General features: G+C 61.1%; 1 protein-coding gene and 1 non-coding gene across 2 annotated transcripts in view; both read right to left on the reverse strand.

Annotated features, from left to right (window-relative positions):
• Nucleotides 1-14,662, reverse strand: part of PLXDC1 (plexin domain containing 1) — a 25,694-nt gene extending 11,032 nt beyond the window's left edge. The window contains 9 exon segments of the mRNA XM_063404839.1: nucleotides 147-640; nucleotides 3,227-3,326; nucleotides 5,782-5,900; nucleotides 6,671-6,793; nucleotides 7,801-7,870; nucleotides 9,198-9,341; nucleotides 13,284-13,310; nucleotides 13,312-13,410; nucleotides 14,600-14,662. Coding sequence (XP_063260909.1) covers nucleotides 147-640; nucleotides 3,227-3,326; nucleotides 5,782-5,900; nucleotides 6,671-6,793; nucleotides 7,801-7,870; nucleotides 9,198-9,341; nucleotides 13,284-13,310; nucleotides 13,312-13,410; nucleotides 14,600-14,662 — 1,239 coding nt within the window.
• Nucleotides 14,663-15,773: 1,111 nt separating this feature from the next.
• On the reverse strand, nucleotides 15,774-15,845 carry TRNAC-GCA (transfer RNA cysteine (anticodon GCA)). Its single transcript has one exon. It is a non-coding gene; the product is annotated as a tRNA-Cys (tRNA).
• Between the last annotated feature and the right edge of the window lie 1,555 nt (nucleotides 15,846-17,400).

Here is a 17,400-nt window from a genome sequence, read left to right on the forward strand (position 1 = left end):
GGGGGGAAGGAGCTGCTCCCCAGGGACCCCAGGGTGGGGCTGAGCTGCTCCCCAGGGACCCCAGGGTGGGGCTGAGCTGCTCCTTGGAGACCCCAGGGTGGGGTTGGGCTGACCCCAGGGACCCCAGGGTGGGGCTGAGCTGCTCCTTGGAGACCCCAGGGTGGGGCTGGGCTGACCCCAGGGACCCCAGGGTGGGGCTGGGCTGACCCCAGGGACCCCAGGGTGGGGTTGGGCTGACCCCAGGGACCCCAGGACAGGCTGGGCTGACCCCAGGGACCCCAGGGTGGGGCTGGGCTGACCCCAGGGACCCCAGGGTGGGGCTGGGCTGCTCCTTGGAGACCCCAGGGTGGGGCTGGGCTGACCCCAGGGACCCCAGGGTGGGGCTGGGCTGCTCCCTGCTGACAGCACCCCCTCCCTGCACCGCCCCACATCCCCCAAACGGCGGGGCAGGGGCTGCATCCCCCTCCCAGCACCCCTGGCCCTGCCTCGGCCGCCCCGGGGGGTTTTTGGGGGGGAATTCCGGGCGGGAAGGGCTGGGACTCACTGGGCAGAGGGGTGAACTCCACGGCCGAGAGGCTGCTGATCCTGCCGGGGTCCAGCTCCACCCGGTGGTACTCGTAGATCGTCCGGCGCCGGGACTCTGCAACGGGGCCCGGGGTTAAAACCCCCGCCCCGGCCGGGTCTGAATCCCGATTTCCTGAACCCTGAGAACTTTTGGGCTTTCCCAAGGGAGAGTTTTCAGCAGTTTCTCCTTCCCCAAGCAGTTTTGTGCAAACACTTCCTCTTCCCCTAACATTTCTGTGTAAACAATATTCACAATATTCCTTTCCTATAAAAACCTCCCAGGTGTTGTTTGTGTTGCTAAACCAATGCAGAGAGCTGTCCAACCTGTGAAATGCCTTTTTTAGCACAGCAGGTTATAAAAAGACAAAAAAGAATTGCAATAAAGCTTTCTCCTGATGTTTTCTACCTGCTGGAGTCAAACACCTTTATTTTCGTGTCTGATCCCGACACGGGGGAGGCGCTGAAAGGCGAAGGTGGCCCCAGGGGTGGGGTTGTCCCCTCGGGGACACAGATCCCAGAAAAGGGATCCAAAAATGATCGCAAAAAGGGAGCTTTGGAAAAAAAATACTAAAAAAGAGGTCCCAAAAAGGATCCCAAAAAAAAAGGGATCGCAAAAAGGGGATCGTTAAAAGGGAGCTTTGGAAAAAAAATACTAAAAAAGAGGTCCCAAAAAGGATCCCAAAAAAAAAGGGATCGCAAAAGGGGATCGTTAAAAGGGAGCTTTGGAAAAAAAATACTAAAAAAGAGGTCCCAAAAAGGATCCCAAAAAAAAGGGATCATAAAAAGAGGTTACAAAAAAGGGGTCCCAAAAAAGAATCTCAAAAGGGGGGGTCCCAAAACAAGATCTCAAAAAGGGATTGGGGGAAAAAAAATCCCCAAAAAGGATCCCAGAAAAGAGATCCCCAAATTATCTCAAAAAAGGGATCTCAAAAAGGGATCTTGGGGGGGGAAAGTCCCAGAAAGGGATCACAAAAAAGTAATCACAAAAAGAGGATACAAAAAAGGGATCCCGAATAGGATCTCAAAAAGGGGATCCCAAAATGGGATCTCAAAAAGGGATTTTTTAAAAAGGATCTCAAAAGGGGATCCCAAAAAGGGATTCCCAAAAGGGATCTCAAAGGGGATACCAAAATGGGGATCTCAAAAAAGGATCCCCAAAAAGGAATTTTAAAAGGGGATCTCAAAAAGGGACCCCAAAAAAGGGAATCCCCCAAAAAAGGATAAAAAAAAGCATCTCAGAAAGGGATCCTGAAAGGGAGTCTCAAAAAGGGATCCAAAAGATCCCAAAAAAGGATCTCAAAAAAGGATCTCAAAAAAATATCTCAGAAAGGGATTCCAAAAGGGGATCCCAAAAAGGGGATCCCAAAAAGGGATCTCAAATGGGGATATGAAAATGGTGATCTCAAAAAAGGATCCCCAAAAAAAGGATCAAAAAGAGGGATCTCAAAAAGGGATCCCAAAACAGGATCTCAAAAAAGGATCCCCAAAAATATCTCAGAAAGGGATCCCAAAACAGGAAAAAAAAAAAAGGGAGAGAGATCCCAAAAAAGGGGATCCCAAAAAAGATATCTCAAAAAGGGGATCCCAAAAAGGGATTCCCAAAAGGGATCTCAAAAGGAGATACCAAAAAGGGGATCTCAAAAAGAGATCCAAAAAAGGGGATCAAAAAAAGAGATCCCAAAAGGGGATCCCAAAAGGGGATCCCAAAAATTGATTCCCAAAAGGGATCTCAAAAGGGGATCTCAAAAGGAGATACCAAAATGGGGGATCTCAAAAAAAGGATCCCAAAAAGGGATCAAAAAGGGATCCCAAAATTTGATTCCCAAAGGGGATCTCAAAAAGGGATCTCAAAGGGGATCTCAAAGGGAGATACCAAAATGGGGGTATCAAAAAAGGATCCCAAAAGGGGGATCACAAAAAGAGATCCCAAAAAGGGGATCCCAAAAAGGGCCCACGGGGAACACGAGGGCACCCAACCCCACCCACCTCCTCCCAATCCCTGGGAATTCCCATCCTGAGAGACCCCCGGGACATCCTGAGAGACCCCCAGGACATCCTGAGAGACCCCCGGGACATCCTGAGTGACCCCCGGGACATCCTGAGAGACCCCTGGGACATCCTGAGAGACCCCTGGGACATCCTGAGAGACCCCCGGGGCATCCTGAGACCCCGGGACATCCTGAGACCCCCGGGACATCCTGAGAGACCCCCGGGACATCTGAGTGACCCCCGGGACATCCTGAGAGACCCCCGGGACATCCTGAGAGACCCCGGGACATCCTGAGACCCCCGGGACATCCTGAGACCCCCGGGACATCCTGAGACCCCCGGGGCATCCTGAGAGACCCCCGGGACATCCTGAGACCCCCGGGACATCCTGAGACCCCCGGGACATCCTGGAAAACCCCCGGGGCATCCTGAGAGACCCCCGGGACATCCTGGAAAACCCCCGGGACATCCTGGAAAACCCCCGGGACATCCTGAGAGACCCCCGGGACATCCTGAGACCCCCGGGACATCCTGAGAGACCCCCGGGACATCCTGAGACCCCCGGGACATCCTGAGAGACCCCCGGGACATCCTGAGAGACCCCCGGGACATCCTGAGACCCCCGGGACGGGGGTCCCGCCCCTCGCCCGCCCCGGGCCCCCCCGGCACTCACCGGGCACGTCCGGAGCGGGGTTCAGCACCAGGAAAGCGTCCGAGAGCCCGGCCTTGACCGGGTGCTGGCCGCCGCCGATCCGCGCCACCGGCACCGGGATCTGCGCCGGGACACGGCGTGAGGCACGGCCCGGCCCCGGGAGGGTCCCACTGCCCTGCCAGGACCTGCCAGGGACCCCCCCGGGGACCCCCGAGGGACCGAGAGTGGTCTGAAATCAAGCACCAGGCCCTAGAGCATCCCATTCCCCTTTCAGGACCTCCCAGGACCTTCCCAGGGGCCGACAATGGCCTGGAATCAGGCACCAAGCCCCGGGAGGGTCCCATTCCCCTTCCAGGACCTCCCCAGGGACCCCCGAGGGACCAACAATGGTCTGAAATCAGGCACCAGGCCCCGGGAGGGTCCCACTGCCCTGCCAGGACCTCCCAGGACCTCCCCAGGGATCCTGAGGGACCGACAGTGGTCTGAAATCAGGCACCAGGCCCTAGGAGGGTCCCATTCCCCTTCCAGGACCTCCCCAGAGACCCCGGAGGGGACCAACAGTGGTCTGAAATCAAGCACCAGGCCCTAGAGCATCCCATTCCCCTTCCAGGACCTCCCGAGGGACCCCAGAGGGACCGAGAGTGGTCTGCAATCAGGCACCAGGCCCCAGGAGAGTCCCACTCCCCTTCCAGGACCTCCCCAGAGACCCCGGAGGGACCGAGAATGGTCTGAAATCAGGCACCAGGCCCCGGGAGTGTCCCACTGCCCTGCCAGGACCTCCCCAGGGAACCCCCGAGGGACGGGTCTGAAATCAGGCCCCAGGCCCTAGGAGGGTCCCATTCCCCTTCCAGGACCTCCCGAGGGACCCCCGAGGGACCAACAATGGTCTGAAATCAGGTACCAGGCCCCAGGAGGGTCCTACTCCCCTTTCAGGACCTCCCAGGGACCCCTGAGGGACCCCCGAGGGACCAACAATGGTCTGAAATCAGGCACCAGGCCCCAGGAGGGTCCCACTGCCCTTCCAGGACCTCCCCGGGACCCCCAGGGACCCCCGAGGGACCGACAGTGGTCTGAAATCAAGCACCAGGCCCTAGGAGGGTCCCACTCCCCTGCCAGGACCTCCCGAGGGACCCCTGAGGGACTGGTCTGAAATCAGGCCCCAGGCCCTAGAGCATCCCATTCCCCTTCCAGGACCTCCCAGGACCTCCCCAGGGGCCGACAAGGGTCTGAAATCAGGCACCAGGCCACAGGAGGGTCTCCACTGCCCTTCCAGGACCTCCCAGGGACCCTCAAGGGACGGACAGTGGTGTGAAATCAGGCCCCAGGAGGGTCCCACTCCCCTTCCAGGACCTCCCAGGACCTCCCAGGGACCCTGAAAGGACCAACAGTGGAGGACAAACTATAAATTTATGACTGTTAAATGTTGAATTTGATTGTAGGACAAACTACAAATTTATGACTGTTAAATGTTGAATTTTGACGTTAAAATTAGAAATGGAAACTGCTAAGAAGGTTTATGAATATTGAAATATCAAATAGATCACAGTGGTCTATAGAATTGTACAGGAGAAACTATAAATTTATGACTGTTAAGTGTTGAATTGTGACCTTAAAATTAGAAATCAAAACTGCTGAGAAAGTTTATGAAGATTGAAATATCAAAATAGATCACAGTGGTCTATAGAATTGTACAGGAGAAAATATGGATTTATGACTTAAGTGTTGAATTGTGATGTAGGATAAACTATAAATTTGTGACTGTTAAATGTTGAATTTGATTGTAGGACAAACTACAAATTTATGACTGTTAAATGCTGAATTGTGATATAGGACCAACATAAAATTTATGACTGTTAAATGTTGAATTGTGACGTTAAAACTAGAAATGGAAACTGCTGAGAAAGTTTATGAATATTGAAATATCAAAATAGATCACAACAGCCTATAGAATTGTACAGGAGAAAATATGGATTTATGACTTAAGTGTTGAATTGTGATGTAGGACAAACTATAAATTTATGACTGTTAAGTATTGAATTTGATTGTAGGACAAACTATAAATTTGTGACTGTTAAGTGTTGAATTGTGACGTTAAAACTAGAAATGGAAACTGCTAAGAAGGTTTATGAATATTGAAATATCAAAATAGATCACAACAGCCTATAGAATTGTACAGGAGAAAATATGGATTTATGACTTAAGTGTTGAATTCTGATGTAGGACAAACTATAAATTTGTGACTGTTAAATGTTGAATTTGATTGTAGGACAAACTATAAATTTATGACTGTTAAGTATTGAATTTGATTGTAGGACAAACTATAAATTTATGACTGTTAAATGTTGAATTGTGACGTTAAAATTAGAAATGGAAACTGCTGAGAAAGTTTGTGAATATGTACGAATACATCAAATAAAATCCCAGCAAGTCCAGCAATGGGCGTGCAGAAGTGAAAACCCTTCCACTGTACCCAGCGCTGTCTTTGCTCACACTTCACCATGCTAATTAATCAATTATTAATTTGAATTGCTGATTAATTAATTATTAAATTGAACACCCAAGAGCCCCCTCCTCACCTCGTGGTAGCTGAAGACGATCCTCCCGCTGCGGTGCAGCGCCGCCTGGAAGGTGAAGCTGCCCAGCTCCTCCCTGCCCTGGAGATAAACCTTGTCCCACTGCACCACGAACACCGTCCCTGGAGAGACAGAGATCAGCCCTGAGCCTCCTCATCATCCTCATCCTCATCTTCATCCTCATCCTCATCCTCATCATCCTCATCCTCATCTTCATCCTCATCCTCATCCTTCATCCTCATCCTCATCCTTCATCCTCATCCTTCATCCTCATCCTCATCCTCATCCTCATCCTCATCTTCATCCTCATCCTCATCCTCACCGTCCCTGGAGAGACACAGAGATCAGCCCTGAGCCTCCTCATCATCCTCATCCTCATCCTCATCCTCATCCTCATCCTCATCCTCATCCTCATCCTCATCCTCATCCTCACCTCACCGGCCCTGGGGGGATCAGAGAGCTCAGCCCTGCCCTCTCCTCATCATCCTCATCCTCACCGGCCTGGCCCGCCCTGCCTGAGCCTTCATCTCACCCCACAACCTCCAGGGATGCCCCCTCCCCACACCCCCAGGCCCCCTCCCCGCACCCCTGGACCCCCTCCCTGCACCCCTGGACCCCCTCCCTGCACCCCTGGACCCCCTCCCTGTACCCCCAGCCCCCTCCCCGCACCCCCCAGCCCCCTCCCCACACCCCTGGACCCCTCCTCACACCCCTGGACCCCTCCCCGCACCCCTGGACCCCTCCCCGCACCCCTGGACCCCTCCCCGCACCCCTGGACCCCTCCCCGCACCCCTGGACCCCTCCTCACACCCCTGGACCCCTCCCCTCATCCCCGGACCCCCCTCCCCGCACCCCCAGCCCCCCGGGGGGCGCGTGGCCGGGCCGGGCTGACCGTTGTCCAGGTACTGGACGGTGGAGTGGCGGGAGTGGCCGGGGTTGAAGTTGGCCATCAGCGGGGCGATGTACTGCGTGGCCGTCAGCATGCGGTGCAGGACGTCCCCCACGAAGATGAACCCTGGGCGGGCGCAGGGTGAGGGGGGAACCCTGCCCACCCCGCCCGCCCCAGGGCACAGGGTGGGACCCAAAGTTTGGGGTTTATTTCTGTCCCCGTCCTCAGGAGGGGTTGGAGCCTCGTGGGGCAGCGTTTCCCTCGCGCCCTCCCTCAGCACTGTCTTCTGTTAATGGGCCACCAAGGCCTTGCTGCGCACAGTCCTGTCCATCCCATCATCCCATCCCATCCATCCCCATCCCTTCCCATCCCATCCCATCCCATCCCATCCCATCCCATCCCATCCCATCCCATCCCATCCCATCCCATCCCATCCCATCCCATCCCATGGATCCCATCCCATCCCATGGATCCCATCCCATCCCATGGATCCCATCCCATCCCATCCCATCCCATCCCATCCCATCCCATCCCATGGATCCCATCCCATCCCATCCCATCCCATCCCATGGATCCCATCCCATGGGATCCCATCCCATCCCAGCCCACCCCATTCCCACCCCATCCCATCCCATCCCACTGCACCCATCCCATCCCGTGGATCCCATCTCATGGATCCCATGGATCTCATCCCATGGATCCCATTCCATCCCACCCCATCCCATGGATCCCACAGATCCTGTCCCACGGATACCATCCTGTGTCCCATCCCATCCTGTGGATCCCATCCCATGGATCCCGTCCCATCCCGTGGGATCCCATAGATGTCATCCTGTGGATCCCATAGATCCCTAGTATGATCGATCCCATCCCATCCCACCCCCACCCCACCTCACCCCATCCCATTGATCCCATCCCACAGATCCATCCCATCCCATGGATCCCATCCCATCCCATCCCCTGGATCCCCTGAATCCCCTGGATCCCATAGATCCCATGGATCCCATCCCCTGGATCCCATCCACGGATCCCATGGATCCCATCCCCTGGATACCATCCTATCCCATGGATCCCATGGATCCCACCCCCTGGATCCATCCCACAGACCCCATCCCGTGTCCCTCCGCACTCACCGCCGGTGGCGATGGTCACCTGCCGCAGGAGGTGGCCGTAGAAGGGAAAGTCGAAGGACAGGACGATCCTCTGAGGGACAGAGCGGGCGAGAAACGAGATCAGACCCCGGGGAAAGAACGGGAACGGCCGGGAATGCGGGGGAGGGGGCCCGGGGAGGGGGCTGGGAGAGGGGACGGGAGAGGGATGGGACAGGGGGTGGCACAGGGGGTGGCACAGGGAGTGGCACAGGGGGTGGCACAGGGATGCACAGGGGGGTGGCACAGGGAGTGGCACAGGGATGGCACGGGGGTGGCACAGGGATGGCACAGGGATGGCACAGGGGGTGGCACAGGGGGTGGCACAGGGAGTGGCACAGGGGGGTGGCACAGGGAGTGGCACAGGGATGGCACAGGGGGTGGCACAGGGTGAGGCACAGGGGGGGTGGCACAGGGTGAGGCACAGGGAGTGGCACAGGGGGTGCCACAGGGGGGTGGCACAGGCAGTGGCACAGGGGGTGGCGCAGGGGATGGCACAGGGGGTGGCACAGGGAGTGGCACAGGGGCTGGCACAGGGAGTGGCACAGGGGGTGGCACAGGGGGTGGCACAGGGGCTGGCACAGGGAGTGGCACAGGGGGTGGCACAGGGAGTGGCACAGGAGGTGGCACAGGAGGTGGCACAGGGAGTGGCACAGGGGGTGGCACAGGGATCCTGCAGCTCCCTTCCACCCCTGGAACAGGCAGGGGGGGACCATCAACACTTCCCAAACCGCTCAGCCATTTTTGTGACCATTTGTGACCATTTTTGTGACCATTTTGGGTCCATTTTTTTGACCATATTGGGTCCATTTTGTGACCATTTTGGGGTCCATTTTTGTGACCATTTTGGGTCCATTCTGTGACCATTTTGGGTCCATTCTGTGACCATTTTGGGTCCATTTTTGTGACCATTTTGGGTCCATTTTTGTGATCATTTTGGTCCATTCTGTGACCATTTTGGGTCCATTTTGTGACCATTCTGGGTCCATTTTTGTGACCATTTTGGGTCCATTCTGTGACCATTTTGGGTCCATTTTTGTGGACCATTTTGGGTCCATTTTGTGACCAATTTGGTCCATTTTTGTGACCATTTTGGGTCCATTTTGTGACCATTTGGGTCCATTTTGTGACCATTTTAGGTCCACCCTGGGTGTAGCCCTGGCCAGGCTCTTGTCCCACCCAAGGCGTACCCTAAAAACCTTTCAATAAATCTCCACTTCATCCTCCAGCCCTGCCCATCTGTTCCATCTCAGCCTTCCCAAGGCATCACCAGCATTCACTGGGAGAGGAGAAAAACATTTCCCAAACCCCAAAACCTCCCGAGCCTGTCACGGTGACCCTCGGGCCACCCCCGGTGGCGGCGGGGACAGCCCGGGGCTCACCGAGGCCTGCCGGTGCGTGTTGGAGAGGATCCCGTGGATCTTCGCTCGGCTCCCGCCGGCCGCTGCCAGGTCCACCCAGAGCCCGCGGCGCCGCGCCTCGGCCGGGCCGAACACCCGCGACACGTAATAGCTGTGGTTGTCCTCCTGGAGGACACGGGGGACACGGGGGACACGGGGGGACAGGGGGGTCAGAGGGGGTTCGGGGGGGTCAGAGGGAGTTCTGGGAATCAGATAAGGGGTTTGGCGATCTGATAAGGGCTTCTGGAGGGCCAGAGAAGGGTTTTGGGGGGGGTCAGAGGGGTTCCGGGGGTCAGAGAAGGGTTCTGGGGGTCGCAGGGGGTTCCGGGGGTCAGAGGGGGTTCGGGGGGGTCAGAGGTGGCTCGGAGCCGGGCATAAAGCGGGGAGAAATCCGGGGTGAATCCGGAGTGGAGAAGGCTGGGCAGAGCCGCGGGGGAAGGGGTAGGGATTCCCGGGAATCCCGGGGGATCCCAGGGGATCCCTGGGGATCCCGGAGAGGCCGGGCTGGGCAGAGCCGTGACCCGCGGGGGTGGCACGGAGCCGGGATGCGCTCCCGGCACAAAGCGGGGGAGAAATCCGGGGGTAAATCCAGGAGAAAATCCGGGGTAAATCCAGGAGAAATGCGGGGTAAATCCAGGAGAAATCCGGGGGAAATCCGGGAGAAATCCGGGAGAAATCGGGGTGAATCCGGCGGCAGAGCCAGCGAGGGAAGGGGCAGGGAATCCGGGGGATCCCGCGGGATCCCGGAGAGGCCGGGCTGGCAGAGCCGTGACTCACGGGAGGGCTCGGCACAGCCCCGGCAGCGTTCCCGGGAAGGAGCAGCCCCGCTCCAGAGCCGGGGGTGGCTCCGGGGGCCGCCCCAAAGCGGAGGAAATGAGGAACCTTGGAGAGGAGCAGGGAGCGGGAGCTGCTCCAGGGTGACACCCCCGGAGCGTGGAACGGGGCCCGGCTCCGGGGGGGAGCAGCTCCCGCTTCGTTGTCACCCGGAGAGGGACCCCGGGTGTCCCCCCCGAGCCGCCAGCAGCACCCCCAGAACCCCCGAGCCTCCTGTCCCTGGTGACAGCTCCGGGCGGGGACACACGGCCCTGCCGGGGACACCGGGCACCCCCGGCGCGGGTTCTGCGCCGGGAACGAACGGACGGACGGACGGACGGACGGACAGCTGGGAGCGATCGGCCTGTCGGGGGAGGCCGCTGCTCACCCGGGCGGGGGGGGCTTGGGCGGGAAATGTCCTGAATTTTCCTCGGGAAAGCGCCCACGGCCCCGCCCGCCGCTTGTCCCCATCGGCTGCGCGGCTGCTGCCGGCCCCTGGGACCCCTGGAACCCCCTGCGACCCCCGGAACCCCCTCTGAGCCCCGGAACCCCCTCTGAACCCCTCAAAAACCCTTCTCTGACTCCCCAGAACCCCCTCTGAGCCCCCCAAAACCCCCTCCGACCCCCCAGAAACCCGTATCAGATCACCAAACCACTTATCTGATTCCCAGAACTCCCCTCTGACCCCCCAAAACCCCCTCTGACCCCTCCAAATTTCTCTCTGACCCCTAAAATTTCTCTCTTACTCCCAGAACCCTTCTCTGGTCCCCCAAAACCCCTCTCTGGCCCCCTGAATCCTCTCTGACCCCAGAATCCTTATCTGATTCCCCAAACCTCCCTCTGAGCCCCAAATCCCTCTCTGACCCCCAAAATTCCTCTCCGACCCCCCAAACCTCCTCTCTGACCCCCCAAAATTCCTCTCTGACCCCCCAAACCCCCTCTCTGACCCTGTCCCAGCCCCACTCCCTGCACTCAAACCCCGTTGCCCATAAAGAGCCGCAGCTCGGGATGGAATAAAAACTGTCAGAAAAATCCCGTGACTTGAGGATTTTCCTGCTCCGGCAGAGTTCAGCGAGAGCCGCTGCCCTCCTCAGCCTTTCCCGGCCCTTCCCCGCGGGAATTCCAGCCCCGTTTTTGTGCTCGGGGGGGACTGATGCATCCCAGAGCCCTCCCTTCCCAAGGGATGGGGAAACTGAGGCACGGGGCGCAGGGACAGGCCGCTGCCGGGTGACAAAAGTGACAAAAGCTCCTCTCGTCCCTCTCGGTGCTTTCCCAAATATTCCAGAGGGGAAGGAGCGGGGCTGGCTGAGCTCATCGCTGACTCACCGGGATGTCCCAGCCCCGCGCCTCGCGGGAATCGCGACAGGCGAGGTTGGGGACACGGGAATGAGCTCGGGGAGGGACCAGAGCTTCTCCCTTTGGAGTCGGAGCTGCCCCTCCGCATCCTAAATTTGGGATATTTGGGGAGGAGAGAGGGGGGAAAACCCCTCCAGGCCCTGCGCTGGCAGCCCCCGAGGTGGGACCTCGCCTCCTGCAGGGGGGACAGGGTGAGATGGACCCGTGACCTTGTCCGTGACCCCAAAAAATTTTGGCAGATCCCAAATCCCAGGAAATCGCTGCTTTTCCCTGTGGGGAACCGCGAGCACCATCACACCCTCCCTGCGGCTCCCCGGCATCTCCCAGCGGGTTTGGGCTGGTTTGGGGTATTTTTAAACGCTTCCACATCGGGACTTGGCTGGGTTTTGGCTCCTCTCCACCCTCGAAGGACGAGCTGGGGCAGAGTGGAAGCAGCCACGTTGTCCCCTGCGTGTTGTGACACCAAAAAACAGCGGGACAAGTCCAAAAATGGCGGGACAAGCCCAAAAACAGCGGGATAAGCCCAAAAATGGCGGGACAAGCCCAAAAACAGTGGGACAAGCCCAAAAACAGCGGGACAAGCCCAAAAACGGCGGGACAAGCCCAAAATCCGCCCTCGGCCACACATCCCCCACCCGGAGAGCGCAGGGAGCTCCCCCGGGCTGCCGAGGGACCCGCCACAAATAACCGGGAGCTAATTGAGGGCGGCTAATTAGGCACAGCCGGGCTGGGAGAGCCGGTGTCCCACGGGGTGACACCGCCGCTCGTGGAGGTGACACGTGAAGAGAGGACAGCCCCCATCCCCCAGCCCCAGCTGGGGACAGCGGCGGTGTCCCCACGTGAGAGCCGCACGGCGAAGCACCCCGGGATTTGTACCCCGGGATCTGCACCCCGGATTTGTACCCCGGGATTTGTACCCCGGGATCTGCACCCCGGGATTTGTACCCCAGATTTGCAGCCCGGGATTTGCACCCCAGATTCTCAGCCCGGGATTTTCACCCAGAATGTGCAGCCCAGGACTTGCACCCCGGGATGTGCACCCCGGGATCTGCACCCCGGGATTTGCACCCCAGAATGTGCATCCCAAGATTTGCACCCCGTATTTGCACCCCGGGATAAGCAGCCTAGGATGTGCACCCCGGGATTTGCACCCCGGGATCTGCACCCCGGGATCTGCACCCCGGGATTTGCACCCCGGGATTTGTACCCCGGATTTGCACCCCGGGATTTTCATCCCAGAATGTGCACCCCAGGATTTGCACCCCGGGATTTTCATCCCAGAATTGTGCACCCCAGGATTTGCACCCCGGGATTTCCAGCCCGGGATTTGCACCCCGGATTTGTACCCCTGAATTTGCACCCGGGATTTGTACCCCTGAATTTGTACCCCGGGATTTGTGCCCCGGGATTTGTATCTCGGGATTTGTACCCCAGATTTGCACCCCGGGATTTGTACCCCAGATTTGCACCCCGGGATTTGCAGCCTCGGATTTCCACCCCGGGATTTGCACCCCGGATCTTCAACCCAGATTTCCAGCCTGGGATTTTCATCCCAGAATGTGCATCCAGGATTTGCACCCCGGGATTTGTACCCCGGGATTTGCACCCCAGGATTTGTGTCCCGGGATTTCCAGCCCGGGATCTGCACCCCAGAAAGTGCACCCCGGATTTGCACCCCGAATTTGCACCCCGGGATGTGCAGCTCGGGATTTGCACCCCGAATTTCCCGCCCAGCATGGAGCTGGCAGCACTCGCAGCAAGCCCAGGGCTGTGATCATCCTGCGGGATGTGGGATCCAGCCCCACGCACGGCACCGGGAGCGGCTCCGGAGGCCGGAGCGGGGCCGGAGCGGGGCCGGAGCGGGGCCGGGGGCCGGGGGCCGGGGCACGGGGGTCTCACCACGATGCGGGTCTCGTTGGCCGGCAGGGGTGTCGATGGCCAGGCTGTCGCCCGCCAGGTCCTGGCTGATGCGCGTCCCCTCGGACGTGTCCCGAGCCCTCCGGCCCTCGCTCCCGGGGGGGGCGTCCTGGGGGGGGACACACGGGGGGGGTCAGCGGCGTGGGGAGTCCCCCCTGTCCCCCGGACACGCTCCTGGCTCTGTGACACGAGTTTGAGGGGTCTCAGCCTGGTCACTGCGGGGATGGGGACGCGGGGACGGGCCCGGGGTGGCTGCAGGTGCAGGGACAGGTGACAGCGACCCTGGCCAGGGGGGACAGCTGGCAACGACACCCACGAACGGCACCAGCGCGACCCCCGGCCAGGGGGAAGCCGTGTCCTCGATGTCCCCAGGCTTCGGTCCCCTCCGCCGGGCTGGGACGGGGTCCGGCTGCCAGGGCAGGTTTGAGGACGCCAAAAAAACCGCGTCCCTCTCCCCCTGCAGCCCGGAGGAGGCGGCGGAGGCCGGAAACGCGGCTGGGGAGCGGCGGGGGGAGGATAAAAAACCCATTTGGGAGCAAATGTGCGGAGAATCGGGAGGATTCTGCCGGCGGGGCCGGTGGGGACGGCAGGCGCTCGCCCACGGGCGGGGACACAGCCGGGACGTCTGTCCCCAACCGGGGACACGGCACAGCGCCGGGGGGGCTGCGGGCTGCGAGCCCCGCCCTTGAGAGCCGGGTCGCACCGTCACCCCTGGGGTGTTAATTGCTAATTGCTGCCTAACGAGCTCGCGGGGCTGTCCCTGTTCTCTCAGCTCTCTGGGAGGGGAAACTGAGGCAGGGCTGAGGCGGACAGGGGCTCTGTGCCTGGGGGTCACACTCGCCGTCCCTGGGGGTCGCAGGGGGGCACAGCCCCCGCCACTGCAGCTGTGGGGGTCCCAGAGAGCACAGACATCCCCCCCACTCGAAAAGCTCCCCAAAATCTCCCGGGTGGCTGCACCCCCCCAGCCAGGACAGCGTGGGGTGCCACGGGTGGGGGAATCCTGCGTGGGGACCCCCAGCAGCGGGGGCACAGCCCCCCCCTCCCCATCCCCATCCCAGCGCTGCCCAGCACAGACTGGGGGGTCCGGGCACCCCACCTGGGGCAGGGGGCGCACCGGGAGGGCAGCGGGACCCCCACGGGCGGGTGGGGTGTGGGGAGCAGCGGGACACGCACCTGCGAGCTCGGGGGGCACGGAGACACCCCCAGAGCACGAGGGGGGCACACAGACCCCCCCGAGACCCCCGGACAGACCCCCAGGGCAGAGCGGGGACCCCCCCTGCACCCCCAGCCCCCCCAGCCCCCCTACCTGCGCCCAGCGCCCCGCGGAGCAGGCAGAGCAGGAGGAAGCCCCCCCAGCGCATGGTGCGGGGGTCGGGGGGGCTCAGCGCCCCGCCATGGGCCGGGACCCCCGGGAGCCGCGCACCGAGCGGAGCCGGAGCCGGAGCCGGGCGGGGCCGGGGGCGGGGCCGGGGGTGGGGATGGGACCGGGAAGGGTTGGGCTGGGAAGGGAAGGGAAGGAGCCGGAGCCGGCAGCAGGACCCCCCTGCGCCCGGGGGGCTCGGGAGTGTTCGTCCGTCCCTGGGCAGGGGACGCCCCCCGCCCCGGAGCGACATCTCCGGGTGCTCACCCCTCCCCTCACCCCGCGTTTTTTGGGGTTTGGGGTCCCCCGGGCTGTCCCCACTGCGGGCTGAGCCACTGGACCACTGCAGCCCCCTTATCTGGGGGGCGGGCGCCCCTAAACTCCACCCGGGCCCCCCATCCACAGCCCCGCAGCGGCCGCGTTTCTGCAGCCCGGGGATTTGTGCCCTTCCCGATCCCCCCTGTTTCCCTTTTCGGGGAAGGAACGGCGGATATTGGGGTCTTGGGGGGCACAGGGTGGGCGGCAGGAGCGCCGGGCGTGGGGCACAGGGTGGGTGGCACAGGGTGGGTGGCTCAGGGTGGGGGTCCCGCTGGCACCGGGAGCAGCCCGGGAGCAGCCCGACCCTCCAGCTCCCCCGTTCAGCCGCACCGACTTCTGGCCACCCCAGAATTGGGGCAGCGTTTTGGGGGGCTCCGGCCGCATCCCAGCCCCTCCGCCCTGGGTGCCGGGGCGGGAGGGGGCTGCACGACCCCCGGGATGCGCCCCGTGCCCGGGCCTGGGGAGCGATGCTGACCCCCCCCCACCCCTGCCCCGCACCCCACGGGCAAAGCCGGGGGGCTCGGGGACAATCTGGGGGTCCTGGGGCTGCTCCGAGCTGAGGAAGCAAAGGGGGGAAAGCGACATTTTTGGGACCCCCGAGAGCCGGGTGCACCCTTCTCCAAAACAAAGCGGGAACACCCGAGGTTGGGGGGGGGGGCGTGGGGGGCGGGACGCGGCCCCCCCTCGCTGCGGGGGTGTTGGGGGGTGAATGGAAGATGAGAAAAAAAGAGTGGGGACCCCCAAAAAGGTGAGGGGGAGTAGAAAAGATCAGGGGGAATAGAGGAAAAAAAAAGAGGGGGCACCCGGATTTGAACCGGGGACCTCTTGATCTGCAGTCAAATGCTCTACCACTGAGCTATACCCCCGCTGCGGAACCCAGCCCGCCGGGGCGGACAGCACTGTCACTGTCACTGTCACCCGCGGGGACAGCCGGGCACGGACACCCCCAACACACAAACACGGACACTCCGAGCCACGGACACCCACAGCCAAGGACACCCCGAACCACGAGCGCCCCCAAACACGGACGCCCCCAAACACAGGCACTCCCAAACACAAACACCCCAAACCACGAGCGCCCCACAGCCACGGACACCCCGGAATCACGGACACCCCCAAACACGGACACCCCACAGCCACGGACACCCCCCACCCACACAAACACACCCCCACGGACACCCCCCAACACGGACACCCTCAATGGAAAACACCCCACCCACGGACATTTCACGTACAGGTACCCCCCAAAACGGACAGCCCTCAATCCAAGACACCCCCAAACACGGGCACCCCCAAACACGCACACCCCCGACCATGGACACCCCACCCACTGACACCCCCTACCCGCAGATGCGCCCCTCCCTCGGACACCCGCCCCAAGGAAACCCCCACCCCACAAACACGGACACACCCAATCACAGACACGGACACCCCACAAACACGGACATCCCAAGCAGAGACACAGACACCCCGCAAACAATGTCACCCCACAAACAGTGTCACCCACAAACACGGACACCCCCATATCATGGACACCCCTCAATCCCAGTCACCCCCCACTCACGAACACCCCCAAACACAGACACGGACACCCCACAAACACTGGCACCCCACAAACAAGGACACCCCCACCCACGGAACCCCCTCCCATCCACGGACACCCCCCAAACACAGACACTGACACCCCACAAACACGGACACCCCCCACCTACAGACACCCCCCCCATATCCGAGCACCCCACCCCGGTGTCCCCACCCTGCCGGGGGGGGCAGACCCTGCAGCCCCCCGGGAACGCTCCCCTCACGCTCCTCCCGAGTGGCCGTGGGGGGACACGGCACCCGCAGCCCCCCAAAACCCCGGCAGCGCCGTGGGGCAGCCCCGAGCGTCCGTCCGGGCTGGGGGAAGGGGGCGGTGCGTGGAACCCCCCCAAACTGCCAGAGCGGCTGTTTGGGGGCTCAGAGCCGCCGTCCGGGACCCCCGCGGGGCTGGGGGGGATTATCCGGAGATGCCGCCCCGGGCGAGCGCCCAGCGGGGGACGGATGGGGACAGCGGCCGTGATGGCGTCCCGGAGCGGGGTCAATATTTGCTCCCAAAGCCGCCGGGCAAACACGCGGGGAGAGGCGGCGGGGGCGGCCCGGATCCCTGGGTCCCGTCCAGGACACCGAGAGAAAAGTTTGGGGTCACCCCGCTGTCCCTGTGTCACCCCTCAGCCTCTCACAGCTGGGGAAACTGAGGCACGGAGGCAGCGGGAATAAGGGGGGGATTCTTTAAGGAGGGAAGGGGGATCTCCACATCCCTGGAGACCCCCAGCGCGCCCCATTCCCTGCTCCCGCCCCCTCCTCGCTGCCCTCGGGGATGAACCCCCCCCGCCCGGAGCGATCCCAGAGCCCCCCACCCCCCAATACCACCGGGAACCGGGG

The sequence above is a fragment of the Prinia subflava genome, chromosome 8 (genome assembly GCF_021018805.1).
Source record: "Prinia subflava isolate CZ2003 ecotype Zambia chromosome 8, Cam_Psub_1.2, whole genome shotgun sequence".
NCBI lineage: Eukaryota > Metazoa > Chordata > Aves > Passeriformes > Cisticolidae > Prinia > Prinia subflava.